Raw genomic sequence first — 22,429 nt, forward strand, 5'->3', positions numbered from 1 at the left:
GCCTCCTGGCCAATGATCCTTCTAAGTATCTCCTCCAGCCTATTGATTCTTTTTATTTTTATTTTTTTAAAGACTTATTTATTTGAAAGAGAGAGAAAGAACGCATGAGCGTTCTTTGGAGTGGCAGAGGGAGCGGGAGAAGTAGACTCCCCACTGAGCAAGAAGCCCCACGCTGGGCTTGATCCCAGGACGCCGAGATCATGACCTGAGCCGAAGGCAGACACTTAACCAACTGAGCCACCCAGGCACCTCTATTGACTCTTCTTAGATATTCTGCCATCATCTTAGACTTTCCATGTCTTGAACTCATTTCCCTTTTCTTACACCCATTTAGTTCATTCTCCCAGTTTCCTATGATTAAAATTTTAAATTTTTGACTGCTCCTTTATTTCTTTCATCTAAGCAGTCACTGAGTCGAGGACTTGTTATTTCCACTTTAAAAATTTCTCTTGTATATGAGAGGTTTTTTTTTTTTTTCCCAAGGCCAAGCCCTTATCCACAGGGAATCTCAGGGTTGGAGGGCCCCATCTCTGGCAGAGTCCCACTACCTTATCCAGCTTCCTCTAGGACACTTTTGAGATGGGTGGCTCTCCTGCTGGACTGCAGTTCCTTGAGGGCAGGGACCTGTCCTATTCATTGTGGGTTTACCAGCACCTGGCACAGTGCTTGACTTCAAGGAGGCATTTCTCCTGATGCAGCCTATTCTATAGTTAATCCCTATTAGGAGATGTTCCTCCTAGAAAGAACCACTTTCCACTTTCAATCTCATTCTACCTCCCACATAGGCACAAGTTTAGAAACCTTCAGAAGACCCACAATTCCCACTGCCTTCAGCTCAGGCTCCTCAGATTAAGACTTTGTATTACTTAGAGAAACTTACACATGTGCTTTCTCTTCATGCCCCCCCCCCTTTTTACCTCCCTCATCCCCTGCCTGGCCTAAGAATTTATCTCCCCGCTCTGTCCCCCACTTGCTCTTGTTTCTGTTACTGCTGTTGCTGAATAGTTGCATTCAGGAATTCCTTAGTCCAGTTTGAGTTGCACCTTCTTAGGAGGAAGACCTCTCTGGTTAGCACCAAGGGTCACTGTCATTCCTAAAGCATTTGTTGTCAATCTTTCACCTTGGCAATTAAAAGTACGTTAACTTGCTTTGTATTTAAAGCTTTCATCAGCATACTACTTGTTTCAATTCGATGTTAAAGTATGAGGCTTTATGTGCTAAGACCATAGTAGGTTTATGTTCCATTGGTGTTGCTAACATAGTAGTCCTCATTCAATGTTTGCTTGAAATTCATGACATGAAATTGAATGAGTAAGTGAAAAATTTCCTGTATTCCTCTTAACTCAGGGACATGCAATGGGTTCAACCCATTCAGTTCACTTCACTTAACATTATTGAGCATTTACTCTGAACTGGGCAGCAAGGTCAGAGCTGTAGATAAAAAGATGAATAAGGCAGGGGCGCTTGGGTGGCTCAGTCAAGTATCTGCCTTCGGCTCAGGTCATGATCCCAGAGCCCTGGGATCGAGCCCCGCATCGGGCTCCCTGCTCAGCAGTGAGTCTGTTTCTTCCTCTCCCTCTGCCTCTCTGCCTGCTTGTGCTCGCTCTCTCAAATAAATAAAATCTTTAAAAAAAAAATGAATATGGCAGATCTTTACCCTGGAGCTTAGCCTAGAGGAGAACATGTGGATAAAAAGCTTTTTATAGCAAAATTTGGCAAAGTGTATTGAAGATACAAAGTGTTAGTAAGGCAAAAAGAGGAATTATACCTAGTGGGGTCAGGAAAGACTTCAAAAGCTAACCGAGACTGAACCAGGACTTCTATTGGCATTCATAACACACTTAGTCCAGGCAGAGGAGATCACATGATGAAGACAGATCAAAGAGATGTGAAAGGGCAAACTGTTAGGATACACCGAGATGGTGGTGGCCAGAGCACAAGCTATGTGGGAGGGACTGGTGGGAGATAAAGCTGAAAGTTACACTGGAGCCAACGAGTGAAGAGCCTCCCGTAGGCTACATCAGGGCGGTAGCGCTGAAGGGAAAGAAGTTGGGATTGTTCAATATAGTTGTTGACTGATACAGTCGAATTAATTCGGTCCTGTGTGCTTGTGGGCATGAAGATAACTGGAAGGGTGATCCAAAAAGCCGTGTGGAGGCCGAGTCACGCGCTGTGAACTGGGACCAGGCCGCCAGACAGCCGCGCCCACACGCCACCCGGAGTAGGGGGCTGGGGCCCGCCATCCCCACAGGGCCGGGGACCAGGGTTGGGCGGGAATCCGGTCCACGCACTCGGCGCGCTCGCGGGGACGTGGCGCTTTCCAGCCAATCCCGGTTACGCGACTGTAGGGCCAATGGATGTCGGGGAATGCTGCACGTCAGCGGCGGGTTCGTTGATGATTGGTCAGGAGGCCGCCGGCGAGGCGGATGGGGGCGGGGCGCGGAGCTGCTTCCTGTTGGGCGGTGCTTGCGCGCGTGAGCTGAGCCGGTGGGTGAGCGGCGGCCGCGGGAACCTGGGCTGTGGGCGCTACGAGGAAAGGTAGGTACTGCGGTCCCCAGTTCTTCTGCAGCCTCGTCCTTTTCCGCTTTTTGTCGTCTGCCCTCGCTCCCGACGCGGCATGGGTCCCCTTCGTTCGGGGCCCCTGTTTCTGCTAGCGCGGGGGGAACGGGCCCTGAGCCTGCTCGCGACCCCGGGGCCCTCGGCGCGCAGTCTGAGTTGAAGGCCGCCGCTCGCCCTCCCGCGCGCTGGGAAGGGGCCTGAGTCTCGGCGAACTCCGGCTCCCGGTTTTGCGTTCTGGGGGGTACTGTTTTGTGCCTGGCTTGCCACGTCCTCTGCCCCTGGGCTCCGTCTCTCACCGAGTCCCTCCTGTTTGCCTACTGAAGGTCGGAGGGCAGTGGGGTAGTGTTAGTGTAACAGTTCTCTGCCACCTCCCACTAACCGGCCTACCTGTGTCCTCCAGCCCAGCCCCAAGGCCACATCCCGAGAGTAGGGTGCGTCTGCCAAGAAAGTCGTGTTGGCTGACTTTGAGGGTGTAGAAACGGGGCGGGGGGAGGGGGTGGGGGAGAATGCGGGAAGACACTATGTGATTAAAAAACAAAACAAAACCTTTGTGTAATTTTAAAGAAAAGCCGACTGCTTCGAGCTTCCGTGTTTGGCTGCATACTTCTGTCAGCGACGGGAAATAGTTTTTAAGCTTTATTAGGGAATTGTATTTTACTTTTTTTGTTGCTTTTAGGTATAGATCTTAGTTCTGATTTTTGGCATGCTGTGTTGAGAAGTAAAGTTAATTCCCAACAGCTGCCCTGATTAAGAGCATAGTTAGGTGGTAGGTAGTTTTGAAAGCAGCTTGTGCACTATGGCAAAAGTTTCCTGGGTCTCCTGCTAAAATTGTAGGGCCCTTGATCTCAATTCCTGATTGTTTAAATTCTCAGAGTAATGTCTCTGAGAATTGAATTGCATTCACTTCCTGGCGGCATGTACCATAAGATCAACGTTAATGAATTGGGAATAAGGTTGCTTTTAATATGGTTTTGTAGTTGGGAAGTAGACAACGTGTAGTGTCCCAATAAATTATTTTTTGCCCTAGAGTGGAAGACACAAGACAAATACATGTCTGACCTCATTCCATGAATTTAGTGAGCCAAGTAACGATGGCCATCACTGAAGAATTTAAGTATTATAGTACAAATTTACAGTACAAACCTGTAAATTGTATTTGTGGGTAGAGGATGAGTTGCCTAGGCCTAATCTGAATTTTACAGTGATTCAGGGGTCTCCAGTAGGATTTTTTTTTTTTTTTTTTGAGAATTGCAACTAGGAGGACCATGAACTGATAAAGATGAATTGGGTATGCCTGAGTGGATGGTAATTGGTTACAGCTTTGAAATCAACTCCTACCACTAACTCTCAATATAATTGTTGGCTTCCGTTCATCCAGTGATGTGTCACAAGATACATATTGGTGGCATTTTCTATACATCGCACCAGTACAGGAGATTGGTAATTGATATTAACACAAATTTTCTATAACATGGGTGTGCCGGGGTATTGGAAGGACAGAGGTGTAGCCGGGGATAGCCATTGGAGATGCTAGGCCATAACATCCTAGATCCTTTGTGAACTCTTAAATATGGGTGTTGTTGATGTTGTAATTTATGTATTAGAGTTAAAACAGCTGAAATAACACTTGCCTGTTGCTGCCTGATGGCCAGATCCGGTGAGGGGAATTGGGGGTTGGGGAGCAGGCAGGAACTGCATTGCTGCCAAGTACTGTCCAACTAATCCAGTAAAATGTATTGGTATATAAAAAATGTAAGACATTGTACTGGGGACTGTAGAAAGATATTAATTTATATTAGCTGAGAGTCCTGCCTTTTAAAAATGTAGTATCTATAAGGGGAGCTAAGGAGACAACTTAAAGTAGCCTATGATCATTATTGTGGAGTGGTACAAGTTTTATAAAAGTTAAGTGGAATGGGTACGGATTACTTCCAGATGGAGTAATCATAGTAGATAGGTCTTTTCATCTAGGACTTTAAAATTATTTATAGACATTTGGCATCAAAGGGAGGTTGAGCTAAAATAACTACCAAATTCTCAAGGACTTTATGTGTGTTAAACATGCGCTGCAGAATTGCAACTAGAAAACAAAGCTCCTGTCCCTACATTTTGCAAAGCATTCCTATGGCAATTAATTATGTGTTAAAGTTTCATCAGCCCCAAAGGAAACTTTTTTCTTCCAGAATTTTTAGAACTTTTTTCTTAATTTTTTCACTCCGTAGCCAGAAAATTTTAGTTTGTACTGAGCTGCTTTGGTTATAGAACTAAGGAAGCCTGAGTAATAGTTTGTCATTCTCAAAGCTCTTCTTTAGGCAAATTTTGCAGTTTTTCTATTCTCAGCTGTCATATAAATGTGTGCTCTCAGTACCACAAATAATTTAATTAGAATGTGTTAATGATCTAATGTAAATTTGCTTTGTCACTAGAGAAACATGGAATAAATGGTTTGTCATTACAACTTTTATCAGATCATGCAGGATGACATTATTCCTTGAATGTGATAATCCGTTGTACTTGCACTAAAGTTGTAAGTGAAGAATGTCAGATAACCAGATAGCTTTAATTTCTAGATTTTATAACCTGGGCCTTAGTATACTTAAGCTGCTGTCAGGCTGTTCCCGCAACCCACAACTGAAGTAGACACTTAGGCAGTGAGATCCTGTTTTTGCTGCATTATAGAGGATTGTCCTTTTTTGCTGATTATCCAGCTCAGAGAACTGGAATTTTACCACCACACCCATTTCTCCCACTTGTTAACTTTGAGTAATGGGTCTTTGATCAACCAAAATACCTGTGGGATCACTCAGTGCTAATGTTCTTGAGAAGTTGTATTTAATCCAGACATCTGAATTTCCCTGGAACAGTTTAAGTGTTCTGTGACCAATGACTGGGAGGGAAGGGAGGGAAATGGCAAGAATTTAGAGCTTTCAAGGAAATTTTTGAATGGATAAAATAAACTGATTCTTAAGGCTAATCTTTGTTATTGAAAGAAATTTAAGCTTATGCTATTAATTTTCTCCTTATGAATTAACTGGAGCAGTTCATAAAAATAACTTTTGCGGGAGACCATTGTTGGTGATATACTTTGAAGGATGATAGTTACTTGATATCTTTCCTGTTCTGTTTAGTTTGTGTCTCTAACATGGCATTATCCAGTAGAAATATAGTACATGTCACATGAATACATTTTCACCTGAAATTTTAAAACAGATTAATGTTAATAATTTAATCCAGTGCATACAAAATGCCATTTTTTCTATGTAAAGTGTAACACTTATATCACATCTTATTTACGCCAGCCACAGTTCAAGTGCTTAGCAGCTGCATGTGATTCATAGCTATTGTCCTGAACAGTACAGGTCTAGATTTTTTTTTTTAAAGATTTTATTTATTTTATTTGAGAGAGCACATGCAGGAGCCAGGGGAGGGGCAGAGGGAGAGGGAAAAGCAGATTTCCCCGTGAGCAGGGAGCCCGACGTGGGGCTCAATCCCAGGACCCTGGGATCATGACCTGAGCCGAAGGCAGACACTTAACCGACTGAACCACCCAGGTGCCCCAGATTTTCTTTCTTTCTTTCTTTTTTTTTTTTTTTAAGAAAAAATATTAGATGTTACCCTGGGTGAAGGTGGGACAGAATTATAGAAAGAAAAACTTACAGGTCATTTGAGAAATAGGAGATGGGGAGATGCTTTTTCCACAGCCATTGATTTACCTTCTAGATCACATGATAAAAGTTCATACAGCTACGTCCGCCATTTATGTTTTCCTGATATCCTGTTATCCATTGATGTGTAGCTGTGATGAAGAGGGAAGGAGAAAGAGAAAGGTCATTATTTGGTTTCAGTTTGGTTGAAAAGTTAAACATGCTTCAGAAATAACTGCACTAATGTAGTTCTTCAAATACATTGTGTGAAAGGTTGTTTTGTACTGTTCTCACATCTTCCTATATAAAATATCCTTTGTCTTGGTGGATATCTTTTGTTTCTACTTGAACATTTTTATGTACTGTATGGATTTAGATAAATCTAGTACAGTCTTTTTTTAGTGTCTATATTCATAGAACAAGAGGCCTTTCTGAAAGTTTCTAATAGCCAGGAGTTGGTATATTATATGTGGGTACAAAGGGTGTATATTTTTTTTTAAAGTTATTTAAAGTGCAGGGTTTTTTATTGTCCACTGCAGAGAGGTGAAGGTAGGACCATTGGCTTTGTCCATCACGTGGTCCTTGTGACCTTTTTAAGAAGTAGTTCCATCAGTGGTAGATAGAAAGCTAGATTTCACAGTGGCAGTAGGTGGTGAGGAGCAGAGATAGCAGTATAGACACTCCTGTGGGTGAAGGAAAGGGAAGGGCAACCTTGAATGAATAGCGAGGTCTGGGAAAGACTGATTTTGGATTGTGGAGACCTGAGAAGTAGTGATTGACAAAATGGGAGAAGGAGCCTTTAGAGGCGTGGGATTGGAAGTTAATTGAAAGAGAAGGAAAAGGGATGGATAGATGATAAAGCAGAAGCTCTTGACTTTTACTCTGGAATTCTCTTATCCTTGTTATCAAGATGTTAAGCCTCAAACTTAAATGTAGCTTTGCCTCTAAATCACAGTGAATCACTGTTAACATTTCTGTATGTTACATGTATCAAAACTTTGTACAGTATCTTTTCCAGGCCTGGTAATGGGCTTAGGCATTTATTTATATTGTAACATTTGAGGTTTGCAAGAGTTGTTAAGGAATTATGCAAGAATTGTTGGGGTATTTTATTCTGAGGATGTAATTAATCATATATAAAATTTTCCTAAATGTGAAGTTTCCTTATTAATAGGCATAAGGAAAATCATCTGTTGCAGTGACTTGATTTTACTTGATTTTGTAAACCTCTAACATTATAGATATTGTTTGGATATATCACAAAATATCCACAACAGAAATTTGTTCCTTTTCTCTACAGAGTTTTATTGGTCTAAAGAAGTGTTTGTAGTTTGAGATGGAAGTCTTATTTTGTCCTAAAATAAAGTCATACTCATTTTGGCATTTAAGAGAGCCATTAAATCTCTTAATTTTCTCTTGTGCCACTGATTTGATTGATCAGTTGAATTATTGAAGGACAAGCTGAAGTGTTACTCTAGAGCAGCATGTTTTACTTTAAAAAGAGTTTATGTCTTAATAGATACGTGTTTTTTCTTCAGTCTCCTTTTTCAATGTGGAGAAATGGCTTGAAAATGTTTTCTTTGCAACTAGTATTGAAAAGAGTTTTTATAATATTTAAAAAGTAATATACACAGGTAATACACATGAGTGTGTATTCATTTACAAAATATAGACAGCAGAGTACAATACTAAAGTTCATACCAGCCTCACCACCCTGCCCCATCTCTTCTTCCTTGAGTCTGGGGGTTACCACTGTTTACAGATAGATGTTTATCCTTCCACGCCATTTTTGTTCATATGTGTTCTATATTATACAAATACAAACAACCTGGGAGGTTATTTGGTTTCACTTATTACATAAATGAAATCTTAACATTGTTTTGCAACTTGCTTTTTGTTGTTCACTTAACATGCCATGGCGAATTCTCCGCTTCAGTGCAGATAGATTCACCTCATTCTTTTTAACCTTTGTGTAGTCTCCCATAATAGAGATTTCATGTGTATTTACTAGTTCTCTGGTTTTGTTTGTTCTCCATTCCTTTTTTATCATTATAAACTGTCATTATGGAATATCTTTGTGCAGGTGTCTTTGTATACAAATTTGGGCGTTTCAGTGGGCTAGCATGAAACAGAATACTGATAAACTTTCAGAAGCATAGCTGAGTTCTGATGTTGGTAGGAACAGCTTAAGAAAAGTCCCACCTTCTTCCCGGTTCTCTAGCGGTCTCTTGGTCTTGCTTTCACATTGCTTCTTACGGGTTTTCATCAGTCTCACCAACTATCCAGTAAGACTACTCTTTTTTTGGAGAATGAGCATTCCAGGAGTGACTGCCTTCAGTCATCTCCTTAGAGGCGTTTCTATTTGACTTATTGGTGCTGTCCTATTTACGTAGAATACTTTCTACTCTCTATTGATGCCTCCTCTGCCATTTCGGGACCTTCTCACCCTTCCCCACTGCGCTGCTTTCCCAGGCACTGCATACAGTGTCCTTGTGTGCTCTTACAACCTGAAAGTTACTCGTGGAGACCTCAGGTTGTGCTTTTGTATGATCATCTTTCTAGGTTGTGTTGGGATTAAACATATTTCTCTATTTGCTTTCTTTTTACTTTTAAGGAATCTTTATGTAACATGCTCACCATTAGCTGTTGTAAGCATTTTTTAGTTTACTGAATCCAAAGGACTCTCTAAATCCGAGGTAATACAATGTAACTTCCTTTACTATTTGGTGGTTACAAGAAAAACAGATACATTGAAATATGTCTAATCTGTTGGCATACTTAATTTCTTTAATTTAATTAATCCCCTGGAACAATTCATTCTAGCTCCCAAAACTTTCAGGCAGGATCAGATATATGCAGTTTCTTCATGTTAAGTATATTTTCAGGTCAGTTTTTTTTTTTTTTTTAAGATTTTATTTATTTATTTATTTATGTATCTATCTATTTATTTATTTATTTAATTTATTTGTCAGAGAGAGCACAAGCAGGAGGAGCCGCAGGCAGTGGGAGAAGCAGGCTTCCCGCTGAGCAAGGAGCCTGATGCGGGGCTCGATCCCAGCACCCTGGGATCACGATCTGAGCTGAAGGCAGACTGAGCCAGCCAGGCACCCCTAAGAGAAATAATTCTTAATCAGGAAGAAACAAGATAGATAGGGGTGTTTGTATGATTGCAGCTTTATTTTTTTTTTAAGATTTTATTTATTTGAGAGCACGTGCACACGAGCAGGGGGAGGGGCAGAGAGAGAGGGACAAACAGACTCCATGTTGAGCAGGGAGCCTGATGTGGGACTCGATCCCAGAACCCTGGGATCATGACCTGGGCTGAAGGCTGATGCTTAACTGGCTGAGCCACCCAAGCATCTCTCAGGTCAAATTTCTTAAGATATTACTATGGCTGTTTGAGAGGTTAGTTAAAATAGTGGTTCTCAGCCTGGCTGCCTTTTAAAAATACTAAGTTAGGGTTGGGATTTAGTGATCATATCTTCTTAAAAGTCTTTGGGTGATTCTAGGGTATAGTCTAGATTGAGAACCGCTAAGTTAAAAGTTATGCTGAAAGAATTTTCATGTTTTTAAAAATATTTACATATAAATTGTGAGCCCTTGGACTAGATGGTTCCACTAGTGACATCCTGGGGAAGGTGAAGTCTGTCTAGCTTAATCTGCAAATTAGGGTAAGGCAATGCATTTACCTTTCATGTGATACAGTGGTCCTCTGTACTGAGCCTTTTATTAGTTTCCTAGAGCTGCTGTAACAAATTACCACAAACTGGGTGGCTTAAAAGGTCAGATATGTATTCTCTCATAGTTCTAGAGGCTAGAAGTTAGAAATCAAGGTGTTAGCAGAGCTATGCTCTGTCTGAAGGCTCTAGGGGAGGATCCTTCCTTCCCTCTTCCTAGCCTCTGGGGTTGCCTGGAATCCTTGACATTCCTTGACTTGCAGATGCATCATTCCAATCTCTGCCTCTTCATAACTTGGCATTCTCTTCTCTGTGTGACTGTCTAAATTTCCCTCCTTTTATATCAATCATTGGATTAGAGCCCACCCTCTAATCCAAAATGACCTCATTTTAACTTAATTACATCTGCAAAGATCCTGTTTCCAAGGTCACATTCACGGGTACTGGGGTTAGGACTTCAGCATATATATCTTTTTGGGGGACACGGTTTAACCCACAAACAAGCCTCATGCCTAATAACCACCTGCCTATCCAGTAAGGGAGCCATTGGTTACAAGTGGAAATGAGTTAAGATTTTGTGAATTTACAAAAACTGACTCACTACAGGGGGAAAGGCATTCAGAATCCATGTTCTACTGGTGAAAGAGTTAAAATATGAAAATTGGGAAAACCTTTCCTCTTGATTTTTAATTTTATAGTTTTTTTCTCTAAGACCGTAACCTCTCTAGACAATACTCTGGGGAATCTGTAGAGTATGCTAAACAAGTTACCATCCTGCAGCTTCTCTGCAAATTTTGGTCAACATTTTTTGATAAAGTGTTCCAGCCTTGTGCTTGTTCATTAGAGTCAGCTGTGACTGCCGAGATTCTGAAAGTATGGAGTAGGACCCAGGGATCTGTACTTTGAACAGTACTCCAAGCATCCTTATGCCTGGGCAAGTTTGGGAAACCCAGTATAAGGAATGCTAAAGCAGTTGTTCTCCATTACCGTACCATCTGAATGGTTTGATCTTTGAAGGTGGTTTGAGGTTGAGCATGAATATGGGAGACAACTTGTTGCTGTATACAGGACAACTGATCTCAAATATTCTGTGGTTCCTAATCTAATGATCACCGGAATCACCTGAGAAACGTTTAAAACTTCAGAGATTCTAATTCAATAGGGGAAATTTTTTAAAAGCTGCTTTGGTGATCCTAATAACCAGCCAGTTTTAAAGACCAGACCCCTGATACAATACAAAAGTAAAGTTATTTGGAGTCAGTAGGTCTGAATTTAAATGTTGGTCTTTTTGCGGGGCGCCTGGGTGGCTCAGTTGGTTAAGCGACTGCCTTCGGCTCAGGTCATGATCCTGGAGTCCCGGGATCGAGTCCCACATCAGACTCCCTGCTCAGCAGGGAGTCTGCTTCTCCCTCTCCCACTCCCCCCTCTTGTGCTCTCTCTCTCTCTCAAATAAATAAAATCTTTTAATAAAAAAAAAAAAGTTAAGACTTTTAAGTCTTAAGAACTTGGGCAAGAGGGTTAATGTTCTACTTTTGTGTTTTTAAAAGGGAGCCTACTTACAGGGTGGATATTTTAACTGATTCCATGTCAGCTTCCAATCAGATGAAGGAAACCGGTGAAAATTTCTCACCATAAAGTTGGAAAGTCTGATATTCTACCATTCTTATTTTATGGATTAAGTAATAATACTTGGGATAATATCAGATTAATAACTGGATATGAGCTTTTAATTTCTTATTTAATTACAGAGCACACTGTTTCCTGAATTAACTAACCTTTGTTTTTCTTTAAGATCTAATTATCATGGACCTGCGACAGTTTCTTATGTGCCTGTCCCTGTGCACGGCCTTTGCCTTGAGCAAGCCCACAGAAAAGAAGGACCGTGTACACCATGAACCTCAGCTTAGCGACAAAGTTCACAATGATGCTCAGAGTTTTGATTATGACCATGATGCCTTCTTGGGTGCTGAAGAAGCAAAGACCTTTGATCAGCTGACACCAGAAGAGAGCAAGGAAAGGCTTGGGTAAGGTGCCAGCTCTCGGGGGGCTAAAGTAATGACATTTCTTTGTAAATCAACGCATTCTTTTTTTCTCTTCTGGCTTGGCCACCCAGTAAAACTGTTTCGAACTACATTCTTCTGAAAGCTAACCACAGAATTCCTACCACTAAAATTTAATTGCTTGCTTTCATACATTTCTCCACTGAGTAACAGTTTACCTCATTCTACAAAGCAAAGTCATTTTTGCGTAAAAGTACCAAATACTACAGGACCCAGATCGAACTGCATCTTATTTCCAAAGGAACATTACATGGGGGGCATCTCATCCCTGATGCTTTTAATTTTTAAAAATGATCCGTGACCTATTATTCATTGTTTCCCAAGCCAAGCCTTTGAGTGGATAATAAATTGCAAATGAGACCCCTGGGCTAATTTCTATACAGTTTGTGATTTCTGAGAATGTCCTTCACCTTCTTTGTTTTCATTCTCAGATATTTGCTTAATAAAAAACAAAAGCAAACCAATCTTGCCTTTTATAAGATTGTAATAAGTAATGTTCTTAATGTCAGAGTGTGAGTTGCTGGGTTTTTTTGTTTTGTTTTTAAGATTTTATTTATTTATTTGACAGAGACATAGCAAGAGCAGGAACACAAGCAGGGGGAGTGGGAGAGGGAGAAGCAGGCTTCCTGCCAAGCAGGGAGCCTGATGTGGGGCTCGATTCTAGGACCCTGGGATCATGACCTGAGCTGAAGGCAGACGCTTAATGACTGAGCCACCCAAGTGCCCCTGTGAGTTGCTGTTTTAAATAACAGCTGGGCCATAGTTGGGTTCTGTGGCTCTCAGCAGGCATCTTTTTACCTAGTGAGTTGATTCGGTGGAATCCCAGTTGATTATTTCTGAGGATCTAGGAATGTCTTTTTTTTTTTTTTTGGCTCATCCAAAGCCTTGCTTTTTGAGGAAATGCGGATTAATTTAGTGAACATTTTCTCCTTAATGAGCACCATTGGTGTAACTTTCTGAACTATATTTAAGGGATTTGTTTGGAAAGTTGTACCACATAAGAATTTCCAAAAGTATTTTGTCATCATGGATAGTCCTATGAGTAGAAGACATTACAGAGGGACACCTGGGTGGCTTAGTCGGTTAAGCGTCTGCCTTTGCCTCAGGTCGTGATCCCAGGGTTCTGGGATTGAGTCCCACGTTGGGCTCCCTGCTTGGCGGGGAGCCTGTTTCTCCCTCTGCCTGCCATTCCCCCACTTGTGCTCTCTCTCTCTGACAAATAAATATATAAAATGTTAAAAAAAAAAAAAAAAAAAGACATAACAGAGTTTGTTTTGGGTGATACTTCAGAATAAATTTATTTTATCCTTTCATTGGATTATCTGCTAACTGAAGGGTACAATATTTTATTCTTAAACACTGACAGAAATACTCAAAAGATTTTGCTATGTAGAATGAGAAACTATATTCAAACATTTGAAAATAGAAAAAAACAAATACATTAAAGAGTCAGTCTTCTATTAGGTTACTTTTCTAACTTTAAGAGACCACGCTCACTTTTAATTTTAATCTTCTAACTGTGCTAACATTTGGGCTAAAAATAGGGATGCATGAGGGTGTCTTGGTCTTCATGTCTTAACCTATTAATAATGTGCATGTCCGACCCACATTTGGGTCTGCACATGGCTCTTCACAGAATTACTCTTAAATAATGAAGGGCCTTTAGCCTTGGTGTCAGTCAGTATATTCTGGCTCTCTGCAGGTAGTGGGATAGCTCTGCTAGCAGTTGTCAGTAGAGAGAATGTTCCTTTTTGTCATTAGTAAATAGCAAAAGGTCAACACATGAGCAGACTCTATATTTGATTAGAATAAGATGGTTAAAATAATGCTTTTCATAGAATGTATGAATGAATACTATTTGCTTCTAAATTTTGGAGATAATGAGAAATAAGGTGATGTACTATGGAAGCAAGGATTCCAGATGAACTTTCTTTTTTTTTTTTTTTAAACTGATTCATTGTGGCATTTCTAAACATTGTTTTGATAGGTGACTGCACACCAGAGGTTGGGGACAACAGATTCCCCACCCCACCCCTTCTGCCTATATAGAAGACAAGTGATTAGGAGAGAAGATCATTGTTTACACCTATAGTTGCAAAAATTCACTACTATTTTAAGATCTTCAGTAATACCTAAAAACATTTAATATAGTTTTCCCTTTTTCTTAAGAATGTTGACAAATAGAACATTTTTTCTTATGTGTGTATTCTCCCCCTGCCACCCAAAGAAGTGTACTTAATTTTCATTTATGTGTCCTTCAAATGAGGTTTATTTGTTTTGAGGTGGTGGTTCTTAATATTAAAAGTTTTCACCCTTGGTATATTTGCCTTAGAAATGAACTAGAGCAGTTCATCATCACGGGCCAACCCCTTTGAGAGTCCAAGGAAAGCAAAGGACTCTACCTCAGAAAAGTACATATATGAATATGTATTAAATTTTGCATGCTAAAAATTTCAGGAATATTATGAATCCTCCTGGAGCCTATTTACTCAGGTTCACTTAAAAAACAACAACAACAACAACAAACAAAGGATTTGCATTTTGACTCTTGAAATGTAGAGGCATGTGTTACCTCTTAGGAGAAATAACGTAAGGTCCACTAAGTACATTGTGTCTATCCTGAAATGCTTATTTGGTGGCATCATAACTACATCTGTAGGGTTCTTCAGTGTCACAGGAAAACAACACCATTAGCTTCATAAATTTGCACAGGCTTTAAAAGATCAGAGTTTAGAGCTTAGTGCCTAAAATAGGACATACCCACTTCCAGTGTACTTTCACAGCTGCCTGCAGGCTGGATGGCCAGCAAGATAAGAATGGCTTTTATATTTTTAAATGGTTATTAAAATATAGAGATATGTGACAAACCATATGTGGCCGACAAAATAAGAAATATTTATTATCTATCCCTTTTCAGAAAAAGTTTGCCAACCTCTGTGTTAAAGCATTTGAGATATTTCTGTTGGAATAAATAGAGTGGCATTCAGCCAACTTCATTAACAGAAGCCCATCTTGAGCAGTCATATGCTTCTTTATCTGAATGATCCTTCTCTTCAGGCTATTTATAATAGTTTAAAATTTTCATTTGAGACCGAGAGGCATTCTGATACCTTACCCTTTTTTTCTTAACGGTACAATGGCAGTATTGGTAGTCAGTACCATTTGGATATAAACTGGGTTCCATTTTAGATAATGCAGGTTTTTAATACTGGTAGAACTTAATGTGTTAATATTTTTTTAAACTCTCCAGGGTTAAAGTTGCAAAAAAAAAATTTGTCTTATGCTCATGTAGATAGAGGAGGGTATTTAAGATATAGCTTCTTACTGCTTTACCTTTTCTATTAACTTTTTTTTTTTTTTTAAGATTTTATTTGACAGAGAGAGACACAGCGAGAGAGGGAACACGAGCAGTGGGAGTGGAAGAGGGAGAAGCAGGCTTCCCGCTGAGCAGAGAGCCCTATGCGGGGCTCAATCCCAGGACCCTGGGATCATGCATGAGCTGAGCTGAAGGCAGACGCTTAACGACTGAGCCACCCAGGCGCCCCTCTATTAACATTTTAGAGCAAAAGCTAGATTACACATTCCCTGAAGGAAAATGCTTGTTAAATTACAGAGTTTAAGTACTAGACAGTTAAGGCTAACAGCAAAGCAAATATCAAGATGAATATCTTTTCATAGTGTCACTAGTACTCTGTGATTTTAATCATTTTCCAATGTTGTATTCATAAAATGCATAGTGGGAAAAGACATTTGCTACCAAGTGACAGTCTTTTTCAATCCTGCAAATAATAGGGCATAGGAGTATGCCAAGATTTCAAATCTCTTGGATGTTTTTTTGTTTTTTTTTTTTAAGATTTTTATTTATTTGACAGAGAGAGACACAGCAAGAGAGCGAACACAAGCAGGGGGAGTGGGAGAGGGAGAAGCAGGCTTCCCGTGGAGCAGGAAGCCCGATGCGGGGCTGGATCCCAGGACCCTGGGATCATGACCTGAGCCAAAGGCAGACGCTTAATGACTGAGCCACCCAGGCGCCCCCTCTTGGATGTTTTGATTTGAAGTTCCCATTCCAAACTGGGCTACTTACTTGGGTGACTTTACATAGGTTGTCTGTGCCTCTATAAATGAGTGGTTGCATCTTCAAAGGTTTTCATGTCATGCACATATTTCAAAATTCTTGAGTTAAACTTGAGATGGCAAACCTGGAAGAAAAGCTCATGAAGAGTGAAGTATATTGATTCTTTAGCTTTGTAGTTTTGCTTTATCATCTGTATCCTCACCCTCTCCGCTTATTAACATTCTCCTAAGCTCACATATGTCGGGGCAGACATTCTTACCACATCATTTCCTCAGAGTTCTCTGTTTTTGTGGTTATATGTGAAAGTCCAACATAATGTATAATTAGCTGCTAGCTATTTTTTTTGGAATAAGCATGCGTCTGTCCTTCTGGCTTTGTGTAACTTTGTGGATTTTTTTTTTCCCTCTGTTTGGGGGTGTGTGTGTATGTGTGTATGTGTTGGTTTTTTGGTTTCTGTTTTTAAATCTTGACTTGAGATATAAGTGATCCCAGAACTATCTTTGTATCTTTATATTTTTAACAAAAGTGTTCCTTTTTTTTTTTTTTTTTAAAGCAACTGAATTAAAAGTCTGGTTTAAATTTTTGAATTTTTTAGAAAACTGTATCAGTGATTGTGATTATTTACCAAGAAATTGAGATTCTCCTAAAAGCAATAAAGAAAAACATAAAGATTTGCATGTTTTTTGATACAAAGAATGGAGAATCCAGATAGGGATGGGTATTCACTCCTGAATTCTGGCCGCTGGCTGTAACCTACCCGGGTCTAAAGGGATGAGACTGGGTTTGCTTGACTGGGTTTGCTTTTGCATGTAAGTGCACCAGCCATGGACTGTGCTTGCCTTATCTAGATGGCTCATTTCAGACCAGTAACAGGCCATTTATGAGAAATATTTTCAGTTGCTTGTCTGGAAGGTTTTTTGGAGACTTTTTTTATGTCCATGCTTTAGCCCTGGGCAACACCTCTAGTTACAGCACACGCCTGGCTAGGTGTAGAGCCTTGTGTCCCTTTAACCTCTTGCTGGATTTCTCTGCATTTTCTACAGAAAGATTGTAAGTAAAATAGATGGCGACAAGGACGGGTTTGTCACTGTGGATGAGCTCAAAGACTGGATTAAATTTGCACAAAAGCGCTGGATTTACGAGGATGTAGAGCGACAGTGGAAGGGGCATGACCTCAATGAGGACGGCCTCGTTTCCTGGGAGGAGTATAAAAATGCCACCTACGGCTACGTTTTAGGTAGGTCCCTACTATCTGGGGGAAAAAGCCTTATGGAGCTGGCACCTTGAAACGTAACTGTTTTGTCTTGTAGAATGATTGTAGATAAAATAGACGTGGATAAAGATGGGTTTGTGACGGAGGGGGAGCTGAAATCCTGGATTAAGCACGCCCAGAAGAAATACATATATGACAATGTTGAAAACCAATGGCACGAATTTGATATGAATCAAGACGGCTTAATCTCCTGGGATGAGTACAGAAACGTGACTTATGGCACTTACCTGGGTAAGGGGCAAGATGTCAGCCTGATAGAGACTGTGGTCTTGAGTCAAAGAAACAAATGGGTCACACAGTGAAGGAAAGGAAGAAATTGTGCTTATTTTAAATAGTCCAGTGCTGAACTGATTTCCCTTTATTTTATTAACTTTAAATGTGTATATTAAGTATTTAATTTTGGCTTTCTAAGGTCTGGCATCTTCTACATCTTTAGCATTTCAGATACTTTACCGATTTTTCTTTCTGTGATCCCTCAGAGACCATTTTTTGGGGTAGATCTCAGCTAAAAGGCTGCATTGTTTCAATAATGCAAAGCAAGAGACTTTGAGATGTCTCTTGACATGGTCACATTAAAGTATTGGACCTGATGGGTGTTTTATGCAACTGATGAATCACTAAATCCTACCCCTGAAAGTAATAATACACTATATATTAACTAAATTGAATTTAAATAAAATTTTTTTAAAGTATTGGACCTGAAATTCAAACCAAATTAGACTTCTTTATCTGGTGAGAATAGGAAGATTACTGTCTTTCCTTAATAAAATAAATATCAAATATAATAGTTTTCCTTGATAAAATTTAACTGTTTTATTTTAGTATGTCTGCCTGCCGAAGTTTAGAAATGAAAATTTCCCATTTGTTTTCTCTGGCACATGAGTTTATCAGCCTGCTATGCAAATGCTTCAAGGCAAATAAATGTGACTTTGATTGCTTTCTGTTGATTTGGTAGCTTGTGTGCTTGGGCCACCTGTTAGTAATTTTCTTTTCTTTATTACACTTGCCTGTTGCTGAATGCTAGGTGGCAATCTTACAGAGTTGATGACTTAGGATGTTTTTGTTAGTGAGATTCCTCTACTTGGTTACAATTTGAGATAAGAATGTATAAGTGTTACTTCTTGCATTTCTGTCCTGGAAATTAGGCAAATTTCTGGGTTAAAGCAGGCATTCTCCACCACTGATTAACAAGCAGTGAGTGTATAATGGTCTGTTTCCCCTACTGGATAGCCAGCTGTCTGTGTTAATTACAGGACTGCATGCATTTCTAGTGAAGAGACTTTTATTTCTGTGTTGGGCTTGTTCTCATTCCTAAGACTAAAGTGGCAGTCTCTCTTCATGCTTGACACTTAGCCAAGAACCAAACATATCCTTCACCCAATTAAGAACATGTGTATTAAAAAGTCAGTGCAGATGGAGAGGCACCCCATGCTTCTTGCTTTCTGGCTGAAAGCCAACACCCTTCTGATTTATTTGGACTTATAAAAATAGAGTGAAGGGTAGGCTATTGGTGATCTAAACAAAATGGTGTGTTAGTAAATCTCCCGTTCAGACCTAGGCGCTCACTTGCTATCCAGAATGAATCTTAAACTCTTTGTATGATTATGTGCATAAAAATCTGTTGAGAGCTCTTCTGCTCTCATAGGTCAAATGATTCAATGTAATGGGTATTTCTACTGAGACTGCATAAGCTGAAGCACTTGCTAGAGAAGCAATATCTTTATAAGGCATCTTTCCCTCAAGGCCTGTGGGTGGATAGTGCTGGGGTAATGAGGTGGCTTACAGAAGTGCTGAGGGGATTTTTGTGAGAGTATGTTCTTGATTCAGTTTTTGAGTTCAGGCATAAATAATCTTAGCTTTTAATTAAAATCTGTCTTAATGAATCTGCTTTCCACAAAAGGAGGGTTAACGCTGTCTCTGCCACAAGTAAAATAAATAATAAGATGCATTCCGGCTATACCAAAACTAGATCAAGAGCCTACCCAAAATGATGCAGGCTGGATAGCACAGTAAACTGGTACTTAGGGTAGATCTGGCACTCCAAGCAATGACAGCAAACACATGAGTTTAGTTATTAAAAATAAAAGTTTTTTGTCTTCCTTTTTCATCCTTATGTATGTGCATGTTATCAGGCTACGTGATTGCAGTCACCATGTTTTACCCTAAGGCAGTGAGGAGGGCTCTTTGTTAAGAATCTAGTCTTAATATATAAGTTGTCTTCTATTATCTTTCTTTTTTTTTTTAAGATTTTATTTATTTGACAGAGAGAGAGAGACAGCCAGTGAGAGAGGGAACACAAGCAGGGCGAGTGGGAGAGAGAAGCAGGTTTCCCGCTGAGCAGGGAGCCCAATGTGGGGCTCGAACCCAGGACCCTGGGATCATGACCTGAGCTGAAGGCAGACGCTTAACAACTGAGCCACCCAGGCGCCCCTTCTATTATCTTTATTTTTGTTGTGTAGTTAGGACTGAAACTTTGTTTAGAAAGATGACTTAGTATCTTAAAAAAGTGGTGTATTTTCCTTAAATTCTCCATCTTCGACCTGTTACGGTTTTGAGTATCACGTATACTCATGATTCAATAAGCCGTCTTACTGAATTTTGACACTTAACGAAGAATAAAGCTTCAAACTGCCCAACTCTCAAAATGGAGCAGTAGTTTGTTTTCCAAACTGTGCTTAAAGTATGGAAGGATTGAACTCTATATCAGAAATCAGCAGTGTGATGTTACTGTTAAAGGGGCCCTGTGGGTCTTTTTATAAAACTAGTGTCATATCTTTTTTTTATCTGATCGATGTGTTGTAGGAAAAATTGTTTCTTAGCTTTAATGTGGTGTCTTTTACATTCATAATATCTTCACATGTTACCTTTTGGTCCACACAGCAGATTGAATCAGGTTTTTTTTATTCATTTGTTTTGTTTTTCCTACAGATAACTCCTTCACATTTTTTCAACTTAAACAAACTGAATTTTATTCTTCTAGATTGTTATGTAGAGACTAAATAACTACTGCTTATGTAGTTCAGCATCCTAACGGATGGATAGGTCCAACTTCAATTTGGTTGTAATCTAATGTTTAATTTTTGTAACAGCTTCATTGAGGTATAATTGACAAATAGTACACTGCACATATTTAAAATGCACAATTGATGAGTTTTGCCATAGGTATATACCAGTGAACCCATCACTACAATCAAGATAAATGAATATATCCATCACCCCAAAAAGTTTCCTCATGTCCCTTTATAATCCTGCTCACCTTCCCCATCCCCTATCTCTGGGCAACCCCTGACCTATTTTCTGTAACTCTGGATTAGTTTTGTGTTCTAGAATCTTACATAAGTGGGGGGGAGGGGGTGGCAAACAGTACTTGTGACTCATGGTAGATCTCTGAGTTGGCTGAAAAAACTAAAGTGTGATCTTTCAGAGGGTAATATTCTGTTGTTTGAATCAGAGTGGCCTTAATATGAGATAGGAGGCCTTTGATATCTAGCTTCTCAGTGGGAGCCTAATGTTAATAAAAATAGCAATAGCTAACATTTATTGAGAGCCAACTCTATGCCAGGCACTGTTCTAAGCACTTAGATTTATTTGCTCATTCACAACTCCTGACGGCCCTGTGCAGCCGGCACCACTATTATCTTCATTATTCGGATGAGTAGATTGAAGCACAATTAAGTTACTTGCACACAATCACACAGTTAGGAGGTGGTAGAGTTTAGGATTCAAACCCAAATTGTATGGCTTTAGACTACCACTGTCTCTCAGATACAACCAGAAAGCTTGAACCTTCTAGTAACCTTAACACCAAAAACAGCGAAGCGTCACGTAATAGGTTACATAGCTAAGGAGCCAGGGTTCCATTGGAGTGGCACACATTTACATTGCACCTGACTTTGATTACCAAAATGTTTTCACACTGTTAAAATTTTACCTGTTATTTCTTCATTGCTTGGTTTATCTTTCTTGGAAATTGATTCCTCAGCCCACACATTTTCATGTTTTGTGGCAGTCTTAAGATTGGACTTAAACATTTTGTTTTCTAGATGATCCAGACCCTGATGATGGATTTAACTATAAACAAATGATGGTTAGAGATGAGCGGAGGTTTAAAATGGCAGACAAGGATGGAGACCTCATTGCCACAAAGGAGGAATTCACAGCTTTTCTGCACCCTGAGGAGTATGACTACATGAAAGATATAGTAGTACAGGTTGGTGGAGAGCAGTGATTCTCAATGGAAACTCAGTTTCTCTCTTTGTTGCTTATACTATTTTTCCTCTTTATTCTTTACTCTGTATCTGGAAGAATGGCTTGCTTTTATTTTGAAGTAAGCTCTAAGCCCCACCGTCAGGCTTGAACTCATGACCCTGAGATCAAGAGTTGGATGCTGTACCAACTGAGCCAGCCAGGCACCCCAGGAAAATCCTGTTTTTAAAAATGTCCCGTTGGGCGCCTGGGTGGCTCAGTCGTTAAGCGTTTGCCTTCGGCTCAGGTCATGATCCCAGAATCCTGGGATTGAGCTCCGCATCGGGCTCCCTGCTCCGCGGGAAGCCTGCTTCTCCCTCTCCCACTCCCCCTGCTTGTGTTCCCTCTCTCGCTGTCTCTCTCTGTCGAATAAATAAAATCTTTAAAAATAAATAAATAAAAATAAAAATGTCCTGTAGCCAGTGATCAGACACTAATAACAGTAATACTGAAGAATTCTCACAGAAGGCAGTTACCAATAAAACATAAACCATGGACTTTATAATAGTTTTGTAAACAAAATATAGACTATAGCTATAGACATATTAGTTACATTTCCTGTGACTGTTAGAATGACTTCAGCATAACTAGGGCTGTTCCACATCATTGTGGGTTTGGTAGGATAGGTCATTTTTTAAACAGTGTACCAGTGTTCCTCCAAGAAGATTTGTAGTTATTTTGGGTTGAAGCATAAAAAACAAGTAATGTTTTACCATTTTTTAGCTAGAAAAACAGCAATTTCCTATGGTTTAACCATACCCACATATATACATATGTGTGGTGGGGGGGGTTTAAGATTTTATTTATATATTTGTCAGAGAGAGAGCACACAAGCGGGGGGAGCAGTAGGCAGAGGGAGAAGCAGGCTCCCAGCTGAGCAAGGAGCCCAATGTGGG

At 40.0% G+C, this 22,429-nt stretch overlaps 1 protein-coding gene across 2 annotated transcripts in view; it reads left to right on the forward strand.

The window, feature by feature from the left end:
- Positions 1–2,427: 2,427 nt before the first annotated feature.
- The window catches only part of CALU (calumenin), a 29,231-nt gene continuing 9,229 nt past the window's right edge, over positions 2,428–22,429 (forward strand). The window contains exons 1-4 of one of the 2 annotated variants that reach the window (XM_036089294.2): positions 2,428–2,538; positions 11,673–11,904; positions 17,059–17,252; positions 21,332–21,498. In XM_036089294.2, coding sequence (XP_035945187.1) covers positions 11,684–11,904; positions 17,059–17,252; positions 21,332–21,498 — 582 coding nt within the window. In that variant the 5' untranslated portion in view covers positions 2,428–2,538; positions 11,673–11,683. Of the gene's footprint in view, positions 2,539–11,672; positions 11,905–17,058; positions 17,253–17,325; positions 17,520–21,331; positions 21,499–22,429 lie in introns of both variants that reach the window. The other variant, XM_036089295.2, reaches the window with a different exon arrangement.

Source organism: Halichoerus grypus, chromosome 12 (assembly GCF_964656455.1).
Source record: "Halichoerus grypus chromosome 12, mHalGry1.hap1.1, whole genome shotgun sequence".
Lineage (NCBI taxonomy): Eukaryota > Metazoa > Chordata > Mammalia > Carnivora > Phocidae > Halichoerus > Halichoerus grypus.